At 52.9% G+C, this 12,876-nt stretch overlaps 1 protein-coding gene across 1 annotated transcript in view; it reads left to right on the plus strand.

Moving 5' to 3' along the window:
- LOC144611922 (nuclear receptor subfamily 4 group A member 1-like) overlaps positions 1-11,983 on the plus strand; it is a 39,415-nt gene extending 27,432 nt beyond the window's left edge. Inside the window, exons 3-6 of the mRNA XM_078431254.1 lie at positions 4,477-4,640; positions 6,245-6,447; positions 9,148-9,326; positions 11,726-11,983. Of these exons, the coding sequence (XP_078287380.1) occupies positions 4,477-4,640; positions 6,245-6,447; positions 9,148-9,326; positions 11,726-11,982 (803 nt within the window). The 3' untranslated portion in view covers position 11,983. The remainder of the gene's footprint in view (positions 1-4,476; positions 4,641-6,244; positions 6,448-9,147; positions 9,327-11,725) is intronic.
- Positions 11,984-12,876: the final 893 nt, after the last annotated feature.

Raw genomic sequence — 12,876 nt, forward strand, 5'->3', positions numbered from 1 at the left:
GGGGATTTGAGTTTAGGAGCAAGGAGGTCCTACTGCAGTTGTACAGGGCCCTGGTGAGACTGCATTTGAGGAGTCTGAGGAAGGACATTATTGCTATTGAGGGAGTGCAGCGTAGGTTCACCAGGTTAATTCCCGGGATGGCGGGACTGACATATGATGAAAGAATGGGTCGACTGGGCTTGTATTCACTAGAATTTAGAAGGATGAGAGGGGATCTTATAGAAGCATATACAATTCTTAGAGGATTGGACAGGTTAGATGCAGGAAATTGTTCCCGATGTTGGGGGAGTCCAGAACCAGGGGTCACAGTTTAACAATAAGAGGTCGGCCGTTTAGGACTGAGATGAGGAAAAACTCTTCACCCAGAGAGTTGTGAATCTGTGGAATTCTCTGCCACAGAAGGCAGTGGAGGCCAATTCACTGAATGTTTTCAAGAGAGAGTTAGATTTAGCTCTTGGGGCTAACGGAATTAAGGGGTATGGGGAGAAAGCAGGAACGGGGTACTGATTGTGGATGATCAGCCGTGATCATATTGGGCGGCACGGTGGCGCAGCGGTAGAGTTGCTGCCTTACAGCGAATGCAGCGCCGGAGACTCAGGTTCGATCCTGACTACGGGCGCCGCCTGTACGGAGTTTGTACGTTCTCCCCGTGACCTGCGTGGGTTTTCTCCGAGATCTTCGGTTTCCTCCCACACTCCAAAGACGTACAGGTATGTAGGTTAATTGGCTGGGCAAATGTAAAAATTGTCCCTGGTGGGTGTGGGATAGTGTTAGTGTGCGGGGATCGCTGGGCGGCGCGGACCCGGTGGGCCGAAGGGCCTGTTTCTGCGCTGTATTTCTAAAAAATCCAAAGAAAATGGCGGTGCTGGCTCGAAGGGCCGAACGGCCTACTCCCGCACCTATTTTTCTATGTTTCTTCTATGTATCAAAGGTGAGGTATATTTCATAATCGAACACAGTTATCCCTTGCACAGTGGGAGTTAAAAACTTCAGACTGGTTTCCTCGTGACTGCTTTGCAGTCCTTCACTACAAAACCGACTGCAAGCACTTTCTCTTTGCTCACAGACGGGACCACATTATCACAAATGCCTGGCCCTGATTCCCATCCTGTATAAATGTTACAGTCATGCAAACGAGGACATAGCAATCAACACTTGCTAATTGGCCTAGCTGATCTAATGTCCAGCTTCTGGAGTAGTACTAACATATGTGGCAAAATATATTTTTGGCTTCCACTTCAACAGTTTGTTCCCAGCCAGCGAGCAAAATTTTAATCATCAATTTTTAAATAAAGGCACAGAATGGTTTAACGGTTTAATAGTTCATTTATTATCACGCGTGCCAAGGTACAGTGAGATTATGTTTCTTGCACGTGGATCAGTATGTGCGCAGTGGTAGAGTCACTGCCTTCACAGCGCCAGAGGCCCGGGAATTGAAACCGACCACGGGCGCTGTTTGTACGTTCTCCCCGTGACTGCCTGCGTTTCCTCCCACACTCCAAAGGCGTACAGGTATGTAGTTTGTGTAGGAAGGAACTGCAGGTGCTGGTTTAAGCCGAGAATAGAGACCAAAATGCTGGAGTAACTCAGCGGGACAGGCAGCATCTCCGGAGAGAAGGAACGGGCGACATTTCGGGACGGTTTGTGGGTTAATTGGCTTCGGTACAAAATTGTAAATTGTCCCAAGTGTGTTGGATTGTGCTAGTGTGTGCGGGGATCGCTGGTCGGCGCGGGCTTGGTGGGCAGAAGGGCCTGTTTCCGCACTGTATCTCCAAAGTCTAAAGATTATTCCCAGACATCAGTATAATCCCCACAATGCATAACACATGATGCTTAGAAACAGCCCGCTGAGTGCAAAGGTCGCCAGGTATTGGTGGCAAGACCAGAAATAAGCCACGTCATGGCTTGACATAGGGCACGAGATATGCGTTACCTTCTCCAATGCTGGTGGCACAGCAGGCCCTTCGGCCCACCAGGCCCGCGCCGACCCGCGATCCCCGTTTACTAACACATCACTGTGGAGACAATGGAACCCGGGTCTGGACAATGGAACCTCATCCGTCTGGTATTTTTCTCTTTGCTTCACCTGTTGTACTTGAATGTGGCCAGCTTGTACTCAGGTATAATATGATGTGACAAGGTTTTTCACTGTATGTGAACATAATAAACTATTACCAATACCTCGGCTCTGTATAATTTATATATGTTTGTGTGTGCTGTCTGAGTGTACGTTGCTGTAATGCTGCTGCAAGCAAGATTTTCATTGCACCTGTACCACATCATGCTTGTGCACGTGACAATAGGCTTGCCTCGGCTTGGACAGTGTCCGCGTTCAATACTGAGCTGCAGTGCTGGGATGCCATTGTGTGTGGGTTAAGTCAATCGAGACAGCTCCATCCAAGACCACAAGAAATCGCAGAGAACTGTGGCCAGCAGCCCAGACCGTCACTCAAACCAACCTCCCTTCCATCGCCTACATCGACACCTCACGCTGCCTCGGCAAGGCCATCGGCCCAGACCGTCACACAAACCAACCTCCCTTCTACTGACTCCATCTACACCTCACGCTGCCTCGGCAAGGCCAGCAGCCCAGACCATCACACAAACCTACCTCCCTTCCACCGACTCCATCTACACCTCACGCTGCCTCGGCAAGGCCAGCAGCCCAGACCATCACACAAACCAACCTCCCTCCCACCGACTCCATCTACACCTCACGCTGCCTCGGCAAGGCCAGCAGCCCAGACCATCACACAAACCAACCTCCCTTCCATCGACTCCATCTACACCTCACGCTGCCTCGGCAAGGCCAGCAGCATAATCACGGACCAGTCTCACCCCGGCCACTCCCTCTTCTCCCCTCTCCCATCGGGCAAGAGGTACAGAAGTGTGAAAACGCACACCTCCAGATTCAGGGACAGTTTCTTCCCGGCTGTTATCAGGCAACTGAACCGTCCTCTCACCAACCTGACCTCCCATCTGCCTCATTGGAGACCCTCAGACTATCTTTAATCGTACTTTACTGGACATTATCTTGCACTTGTACCCTTTATCCCTTTGCCCACTGGCACGGTGGCTCAGCGGTAGAGTTGCTGCCTCACAGCGCCAGAGACCCGGGTTCGATCCTGACTACGGATGCTGTCTGTACGGAGTTTGCACGTTCTCCCCGTGACCCCGTGGGTTTTCCCCGGGTGCTCCGGTCTCCTCCCACACTCCAAAGACGTACGGGTTTGTAGGTTAATTTGGCTTTGGTAAAAGCTGTAAATAGTCCCCAGCGTGTAGGATAGCGCTGGTCGGCACGGACCCGGTGGGCTGAAGGGCCTGTTTCCGCACTGTATCTCTAAACTCTAAAGCCTAAAGTCTTTATCTATACCCTTGAGTGTGATCATGTGCAAGTCTTTCCACTGACTGGTTAGCACGCAACAAAAAAGCTTTTCACTGTACCTCGGTACACGTGACAATAAACAATAGACAATAGGTGCAGGAGGAGGCCATTCGGCCCTTCGAGCCAGCGCCGCCATGCAATGTGATCATGGCTGATCATTCTCAATCAGTACCCCGTTCCTGCCTTCTCCCCATACCCCCTGACTCCGCTATCCTTAAGAGCTCCATCTAGCTCTCTCTTGAATGCATTCAGAGAATTGGTCTCCACTGCCTTCTGCCTCACACCACACCAAAACGGCGGCACGGTGGCGCAGCGGTAGAGTTGCTGCCTTACAGCGAATGCAGCGCCGGAGACTCAGGTTCGATCCTGACTACGGGCGCCGTCCTGTACGGAGTTTGTACGTTCTCCCCGTGGGTTTTCTCCGAGGTCTTCGGTTTCCTCCCACACTCCAAAGACGTACAGGTGTGTAGGATAGTGTTAGTGTGCGGGGAACGCTGGGCGGCACGGACCCAGTGGGCCGAAGGGCCTGTTTCCGCGCTGTATCTCTAAATCTAAATCTAAAATCTAAAATAAACCAAGCTAAATGTCAGTGTAGAGTGGTGATGAACCAAGTTCCTCATTGCTTGCCTCTTGCAAGCTTGGGCCTGTGGAGATTACTGCTGTATAACTGACGACGGAATCTCACGAGATTCCCAGCAAGTGGGAAAAACACCGTGCGACTCTCAAAACCGCTCACTCTGTGCATCCAGTAGCTGTTATCAGTCGACTGAACCGTCCTACCACAACCAGAGAGCAGTGCTGAGCTACTATCTACCCCTTGACCTATCTATCTATGACCCTCGGACTATCCTTGATCGGACTTTGCTGGCTTTACCTTGCACTAAACGTTATTCCCCTTATCACGTGTCTGCACACTGCAAAGGGCTCGATTGTACGCGTGTGTTGTCTGTCCACTGACTGGTTAGCACGCAAGAAAGAAGCTTTTTGCTGTACCTCGGTACGCGCGACAATAAACTAAGCTGAACTCCAATCGATGAGGACTTCTTCGCCTAAGAGGCTTAAAAGAATTTCTAACTGTGTTTTTTTCCCAGTGGTCCGTACGGACAACCTGAAAGGTCGTAGAGGTCGCCTTCCATCCAAACCAAAGAACGCCCAAGAATCTACATCTACCAATGCTCCAGTTAGTCTCATCACCGCTCTGGTCAGGGCACACATTGATTCCAACCCAGTCATATCCAATCTAGATTATTCCAAGGTAAATATAAGGATGCATTTAGCTGACGGGTTGAAACGGGGGGGGAAAGAAAAATGTTTGTGTTTGGGAGAAGGAGGCAAGATACCAACCCGATAAACGATGCCAACAGTGGGTGGCGCCAGGGTGGCGCCAGGGTCCCGGGTTCCATCCCGACCTCGGGTGGTGTGTGTGTGTGTGTGTGTGTGTGTGTGTGTGTGTGTGTGTGTGTGTGTGTGTGTGTGTGTGTGTGTGTGTGTGTGTGTGTGTGTGTGTATGTGTGCGTGTGCGTGTGCGTGTGGAGTTTGCACGTTCTCCCCGTGACCTCATGGGTTTTCTCCGGGTGCTCCGGTTTCCTCCCGCACTCCCAAAGACGCGCCCGTGCGGGTTTGTAGGCCAATCTGCAAAATTGCCCCCTAGTGTGCAGGGAGTGGACGAGAAAGTGGGATAGCATGGAACTAGCGTGACAGGGTGGTGGATGGTCGGCATGAGCTCCGTGGGCCGAAGGGCCTGTTTCCGTGCTGTCTCTCTCAACGAAAGCAAGCAAAACTTGGTTCTACATATGTAACTTCTAGTTGGCAATCGAATGAAACTCTTCTAGCTTATTTGCTGCCCACTGCAGTCAGGCTACTGCCCACCAGCTCCAGCAGAACTGTAAGGCTGGAGATACCAGTCAGGTCCAGGGCACCTTGAAGCATGTGGGGCATCAGTGGGCACTGCCAGGCAGCACAGAAGCCTCTCTGCCAACTGTCAGAGAACTGAAGTTGGCGGAGGTGACCAGAAGGGGATTTGGGCAAGGGCACCAGAAGGTCATTTTTTAACGAACAGTTTCTAATTTCTGCTTCCAGGCAGGTCATAAGTTCGTAGGTTCGTAAGGGATGGGCGCAGAATTAGGCCATTCGGCCCATCACATCACCTCTGCCATTCAGTCATGGCTGACCTACCTTTCTTTCTTTGGCCCCATTCTCCTGCCTTCTCCCATACACCGGTCACACACAGAGTTTCCTCTTCGATCCCATTGCTCTCACCATTGATATTCTTTGCCGAAACGCCGACAAGTGTGAAGGTGGGCGCGGGGGGGGAAGGCGGCAAACTGGCTCCGCGCACTTTCCTACCGCGGGCAATGCCACCCTGCCTGGCAATGCCACCCTGCCTGCCTCACACCTCGGAGGGCGGCTGCACCTCTCTTGCCGCATGCCCTGCGACCACCGGCGCCAAATGCGCGGCGTAGTATTCACCTGGGCAAGGCCCAGTTGGCGTGCACGCTGCAGGGGCAGCAACTGCGCAGCAGCACTGCGCGAAAGCAACAAAAAAAACTGCAATGGCGCCAACGTCACAACAGCAAGCGTGCAATTTTGCCATCAGACATGATTTGCGATCACCCACACGCAGTTCGGGAATAAGTACGAACACAACGCAGCCTCGCATTTTGAACTGCAGGATGAAGTGAAACTCCGACCAGTTTGCAAAGCCTTGTTAATGAGACACCTTTGCAAAGTGATCTCAACCTGCATTGAATGAATTATGGTGGTCCGAGCTTTGCTTTGATTTTGTTATTGATTTTTTTTAGAAAAATGTCAAGGGCTGTTCGGTGGTTCTCCTCTTGATTTCACCTGCCTCTGGTCCAGTTTCAGGAATCCAGCGCCTACCCGTCGGAGGAGGACGAGGCTGGCGAGGTGCGGCAGTTCTACGAGCTGTTGGCCGCGTCGATGGACATGATACGCAAGTGGGCGGAGAAGGTCCCAGGGTTCAGCGCTTTCCCCAAGGAAGATCAGGACCTCCTGCTCGAGTCGGCCTTCTTGGAGCTCTTCATCCTCAGGCTGGCCTACAGGTAGGCATCTGGCCGCTCCTGGCCTACAGGTAGGCATCTGGCCTACAGGTAGGCATCTGGCCGCTCCTGGCCTACAGGTAGGCATCTGGCTGCTCCTGGCCTACAGGTAGGCATCTGGCCACTCCTGGCCTACAGGTAGGCACCTGGCCACTCCTGGTCTACAGGTAGGCATATGGCCTACAGGTAGGCATCTGGCCACACCTGGCCTACAGGTTGGCACCTGGCCACTCCTGGCCTACCGGTAGGCACCTGGCCACTCCTGGCCTACAGGTAGGCACCTGGCCACTCCTGGCCTACAGGTAGACACCTAGCCACTCCTGGCCTACAGGTAGGCACCTGGCCACTCCTGGCCTACAGGTTGGCACCTGGCCACTCCTGGCCTACAGGTAGGCACCTGGCCGCTCCTGGCCTACAGGTAGGCATCTGGCCACTCCTGGCCTACAGGTAGGCACCTGGCCACTTCTGGCCTACAGGTAGGCACCTGGCCACACCTGGCCTACAGGTAGGCATCTGGCCACTCCTGGCCTACAGGTAGGCACCTGGCCACTCCTGGCCTACAGGTAGGCACCTGGCCACACCTGGCCTACAGGTAGGCACCTGGCCACACCTGGCCTACAGGTAGGCACCTGGCCACACCTGGCCTACAGGTAGGCACCTGGCCACTCCTGGCCTACAGGTAGGCACCTGGCCACACCTGGCCTACAGGTAGGCACCTGGCCACACCTGGCCTACAGGTAGGCATCTAGCCATTCCTGGCCTACAGGTAGGCACCTGGCCACACCTGGCCTACAGGTAGGCACCTGGCCACTCCTGGCCTACAGGTAGGCACCTGGCCACACCTGGCCTACAAGTAGGCATCTGGCCACTCCTGGCCTACAGGTAGGCACCTGGCCACTCCTGGCCTACAGGTAGGCACCTGGTCACTCCTGGCCTACAGGTAGGCACCTGGCCACTCCAGGGGGTCCGTACACCCACCACCAACAGCTGCCGGAGGAGGTCGTTGAGGCAGGGAATATCCCAACGTTTGGGAAACAGTGGATGGGACGGGTGTTTGAAGGGATGTGGGCCACACGCGGGCAGGTGGGACCAGTGTAGCTGGGCCATGTTGGGCCTTGTGTGGGCAAGTTGGGCCGAAGGGCCCGTTTCCACGCTGTATCACTCTGTGACCATTGCCTTCCATTTAGACAATAGACAATAGACGATAGTTGCAGGAGGAGGCCATTCGGCCCTTCGAGCCAGCACCGCCATTCAATGTGATCATGGCTGATCATTCTCAATCAGTACCCCGTTCCTGCCTTCTCCCCATACCCCCTGACTCCGCTATTCTTAAGAGCTCTATCTAGCTCTCTCTTGAATGCATTCAGAGAATTGGCCTCCACTGCCTTCTGAGGCAGAGAATTCCACAGATTCACAACTCTCTGACGGAAAATATTTTCCTCATCTCCGTTCGAAATGGCCTACCCCTTATTCTTAAACTGTGGCCCCTGGTTCTGGACTCCCCCCAACATTGGGAACATGTTTCCTGCCTCTAACGTGCCCCCTCCTTACTGAAGGTCATGCGTTAAGATGGAGTACAGCGCGGGTAGACACGAAATGCTCGGGTAACTCAGCGGGTCAGTTCAGTTCAGTGCAGTCTAGTTTATTGTCACGTGTACCGAGGTACAGTGAAAAACGTTTGTTGCGTGCTGTCCAGTCAAGGCAACGCATGATTACAATCCAGCAGTTTACAGTGTACAGATAGATACATGATAAGGGAATAACGTTTAGTGCAAGGTAAAGCCAGCAAAGTCTGATCAAAGATAGGCCGAGGGTCACCAATGAGGTAGATAGTAGTTCAGCACTGCTCTCTGGTTGTGGTAGGATGGTTCAGTTGCCTGATAACAGCCGGGAAGAAACTGTCCCTGAAACTGGAGGTGTGCGTAGCATCTCTGGAGAAGGGGAACAACAGCTGACGTTTCGTGTCGAGACCCTTCTTCGATATGGCGTCGCAGGCCCACCTTCCCTCCAATAACACTCCCCCTACTTCTGAGTGCTAACCAACGTCTTGCCTTTCCCTGGCAACCATTTTAACTCCCCGTCCCCATTCCCACACTGACCTTTCTGTCCTGGGCCTCCTCCACTGTCAGAGTGAGGCCCAGCGCAAATTGGAGGAACAGCACCTCGTATTCCGCCTGGGCAGCTCACACCCCAGCGGTATGAACGTTGACTTCTCCAACTTCAAGTAGCCCTTGCATCCCCTCTCTCTCCATCCCTCCCCCATCCTGGTCGTCCTGCCCCATCCCTTCATTCACATCCTCCACACCCAGAACCAGGGGCCACACACAGTCTAAGAACAAAGGGGAGGCTATTTTAAACTGAGGTGGGAAGAACCTTTTCCACCCAGAGAGTTGTGAATCTGTGGAATTCTCTGCCACAGAGGGCAGTGGAGGCCAATTCACTGGATGAATTTAAGAGAGAGTTAGATAGAGCTCTAGGGGCTAGCGGAATCAAGGGATATGGGGAGAAGGCAGGCACGGGTTACTGATTGTAGATGATCAGTCACGATCACAATGAATGGCGGTGCGTACAGGCTCGAAGGGCCGAATGGCCTCCTCCTGCACCTATTTTCTATGGACCGCCTTCCTATGCAACCGGAGCCTGAGAGGAAGGGCGATTTCCTTGAACCCAGGGCATCTCTCTCAACGGGTCATTTGGTTGTAGGTCCAATCCTGACGAGGGCAAGCTCATCTTCTGCAACGGCATAGTCCTTCACCGGCAGCAGTGTGTACGTGGCTTTGGCGAATGGATCGACTCGATCGTCAGCTTCTCGGGCACCTTGCAACGTATGAAGATAGACGTTTCCAGCTTCTCCTGCCTTGCGACTCTCGTGGTCATAACAGGTGAGCACGGCCCCCACTTTTCCATGAACCCATTGCCCATCCACTCTGCGTCTGGTCCAACATGGAACATAGAACGGGAGACCGACACAAAATGCTGGAGTAACTCAGGCGAAAAGGAATAGGTGACGTTTCTGAAGAAGGGTCTTGACACGAAACGTCACCTATTCCTTTTGAAAGGAGGGTGGGGGGAGTAGTACAGTTTGATAGCCAGAGGGAAGAAGGGTCTCCTGTGGCGTTCTGTGCCGCATCTTGGTGGCGCAGCGGTAGAGTTGCCGCCTTACAGCGAATGCAGCGCCGGAGACTCAGGTCCGATCCTAACTACGGGCGCCGTCTGTACGGAGTTTGTACGTTCTCCCCGTGACCTGCGTGGGTTTTCTCCGAGATCTTCGGTTTCCTCCCACGCTCCAAAGACGTACAGGTATGTAGGTTAATTGGCTGGGCAGATGTAAAAATTGTCCCTAGTGGGTGTAGGATAGTGTTAGTGCGCGGGGATCGCTGGGCGGCGCGGACTCGGTGGGCCGAAGGGCCTGTTTCCGCGCTGCATCTCTAAATCTAAAATCTAAACCAGTCTGTTGCTGAAGGTGCTCCTCAGGTTGGCTGGTGTGTCATGGAGGGGGTGAGCTGTATTGTCCAGGATGCTCCACAGTTTGAGGAGCTTCCTCCCCTCCAAGACCCCCTCCCGTGAATCCAACTCCAACTCCGCCCCCAGGGCAGAGCCAGCCTCCTTGATGAGTTTGTTAATCCTAGCTACAGTTACAGTTTAGTTTATTGTCACGTGCACCGAGGTACACTGAAAGGAAGCATGCAGGTACAGCAGGCAGTGAAGAAAGCCAATGGAATGTTGGCTTTCATATCATATCATATCATATATATACAGCCGGAAACAGGCCTTTTCGGACCACCAAGTCCGTGCCGCCCAGTGATCCCCGTACATTAACACTATCCTACACCCACTAGGGACAATTTTTACATTTACCCAGCCAATTAACCGACATACCTGTACGTCTTTGGAGTGTGGGAGGAAACCGAAGATCTCGGAGAAAACCCACGCAGGTCACGGGGAGAACGTACAAACTCCTTACAGTGCAGCACCCGTAGTCAGGATCGAACCTGAGTCATAACAAGAGGAGTTGAGCATAGGAGCAAAGAGGTACTTCTGCAGTTGTACAGGGCCCGAGTGAGACCGCACCTGGAGTACTGTGTGCAGTTTTGGTCTCCAAATTTGAGGAAGGATATTCTTGCTATTGAGGGCGTGCAGCGTAGGTTTACTAGGTTAATTCCCGGAATGGCGGGACTGTCGTATGTTGAAAGACTGGAGCGACTAGGCTTGTATACACTGGAATTTAGAAGGATGAGAGGAGATCTTATCGAAACGTATAATATTATTAAGGGGTTGGACACGTTAGAGGCAGGAAACATGTTCCCAATGTTGGGGGAGTCCAGAACAAGGGGCCACAGTTTAAGAATAAGGGGTAGGCCATTTAGAACTGAGATGAGGAAAAACCTTTTTCAGTCAGAGAGTTGTGAATCTGTGGAATTCTCTGCCTCAGAAGGCAGTGGAGGCCAATTCTCTGAATGCTTTCAAGAGAGAGCTAGATAGAACTCTTAAGGATAGCGGAGTCAGGGGGTATGGGGAGAAGGCAGGAACGGGGTACTGATTGAGAATGATCAGCCATAATCACATTGAATGGCGGTGCTGGCTCGAAGGGCCGAATGGCCTCCACCTGCACCTATTGTCTATTGTCTATTGTCTAAAAGCTTTTGTTGCGTGCTATCCAGTCAACGGAACATCAGCGGAAAGATGTTGTCAAGCTGGAAAGGGTTCAGAGAAGATTTACGAGGATGTTGCCAGGACTAGAGGGCCTGAGCTACAGGGAGAGGTAGAGCAGGCTGGGACTCTATTCCTTGGAGCGCAGGAGGATGAGGGGTGATCTTATGGAGGTGTAGAAAATCATGAGAGGAATAGATCGGGTAGATGCACCGAGTCTCTTGCCCAGAGTAGGGGAATCGAGGACCAGAGGACATGGGTTCAAGGTGAAGGGGAAAAGATTTAATAGGAATCTGAGGGGTAACTTTTCCACACAGAGGGTGGTGGGTGTATGGAACGAGCCTGGGTGGGTGTATGGTACCAAAGGAGGTAGTTGAGGCTGGGACTGTCCCAACGTTTAAGAAACAGTTGGACAGGTACATGGATAGGGCAGGTTTGGAGGGATATGGGCCAAACGCGGGCAGGTGGGACTAGTGTAGATGGGACATGTTGGCCGGTGTGGGCAAGTTGGGCCGAAGGGCCTGTTTCCACACTGTATCACTCTATGACTCCCTGACAACACATGATTACAAGTGTACGGATGTCGGATAAGGGGATTGATGGCGCATGTTCTGATCTTGTGACATTTCAGATCGGCACGGCCTAAAGGAACCCAAGCAAGTGGAAGACCTGCAGACCAAGATCATAACTTGCCTGAAAGACCACGTCACGTCGAGCGCAGGCGAGCAGATGAGGCCAAACTACTTGTCCAAGCTGCTGGGCAAGTTACCCGAACTGTGTACCCTGTGCACCCAGGGGCTGCAACGCATTTTCTACCTGAAGCTGGCGGATCTGGTCGCCCCGCCCGCCATTGTGGACAAACTCTTCTTGGACACGCTGCCCTTCTAGAGACGAGCGCCGAAGCCCCGTTGGACTTTCGAACTGGACCCAGCCGTCGGATCTGACGAAGACGTGCCTTTGCGAGGCGAGCAGGTGGCCGAACCTAACACTGGAACCAGTTCAAAACTGTGGAGGCAGCACGGGATTGGGCAACGCGTGCTCTGTCGCTATTCGAGTTTGCTGCTTTTCCAAAACGCTGCTTTGATTTTTTCCACCAGCTTACCGGTTGTCGAAGTGAACGTCCCCTTTTTTGCTGTGAAGCAGCTTTCGTGCAAAGCGGTCTAACCACGTGCCTGCTCTTAGGTTCGGCAAACCACCGCTGGTCAGACGCACTGTAGCATTGTCACGCCTCGTTTCCAGCCTACAACCCCTACGCTGTGACTTTTATTTTTTGTTCGCGACCCGTCCTGTTATTCTCCCCCGTCGCCTGTTACAATCGAGACGCGGGCCGAATGTGCATCGTTATTGGGGCAAGCTTTTCTCTCTCTCAAGCCTGCGTTCAACGCTACATTTATTCCAGTTGCCAAAATGAATTGTAAATATGCTCTCCCTTTCTGCTCTGCATTTGCAATTGTGTACCAGAGGCGGGAAGACAATCTCCGGTCATCACGAGTGTCACCAAAGCCGAAATATTGTCCCGGGGCGGAATTTCAAAGGACGATATTCGAAAACGCCGCGACCGACTGGCCTTCAAAATGGCGGCTCCGAACTGCCTAAACATGGCGGCCTGAAGTGTGCAGGAAGGAACAGCGGACGCTTGTCTGAAGGGGGGGGGGTTCTGACCCGAAACGGCGCCTGTTCCTTTTTCCTCCCGAGATGCTGCCCGACCCGCTGAGTAACCCCCCAGCGCTCTGTGTGTCTCTCGGCCTCAAGGGCGACAGGCCGAGTCTCGAATACATCCCA

Source organism: Rhinoraja longicauda, chromosome 42, assembly GCF_053455715.1.
Source record: "Rhinoraja longicauda isolate Sanriku21f chromosome 42, sRhiLon1.1, whole genome shotgun sequence".
NCBI classification, from domain to species: Eukaryota; Metazoa; Chordata; class Chondrichthyes; order Rajiformes; family Arhynchobatidae; genus Rhinoraja; species Rhinoraja longicauda.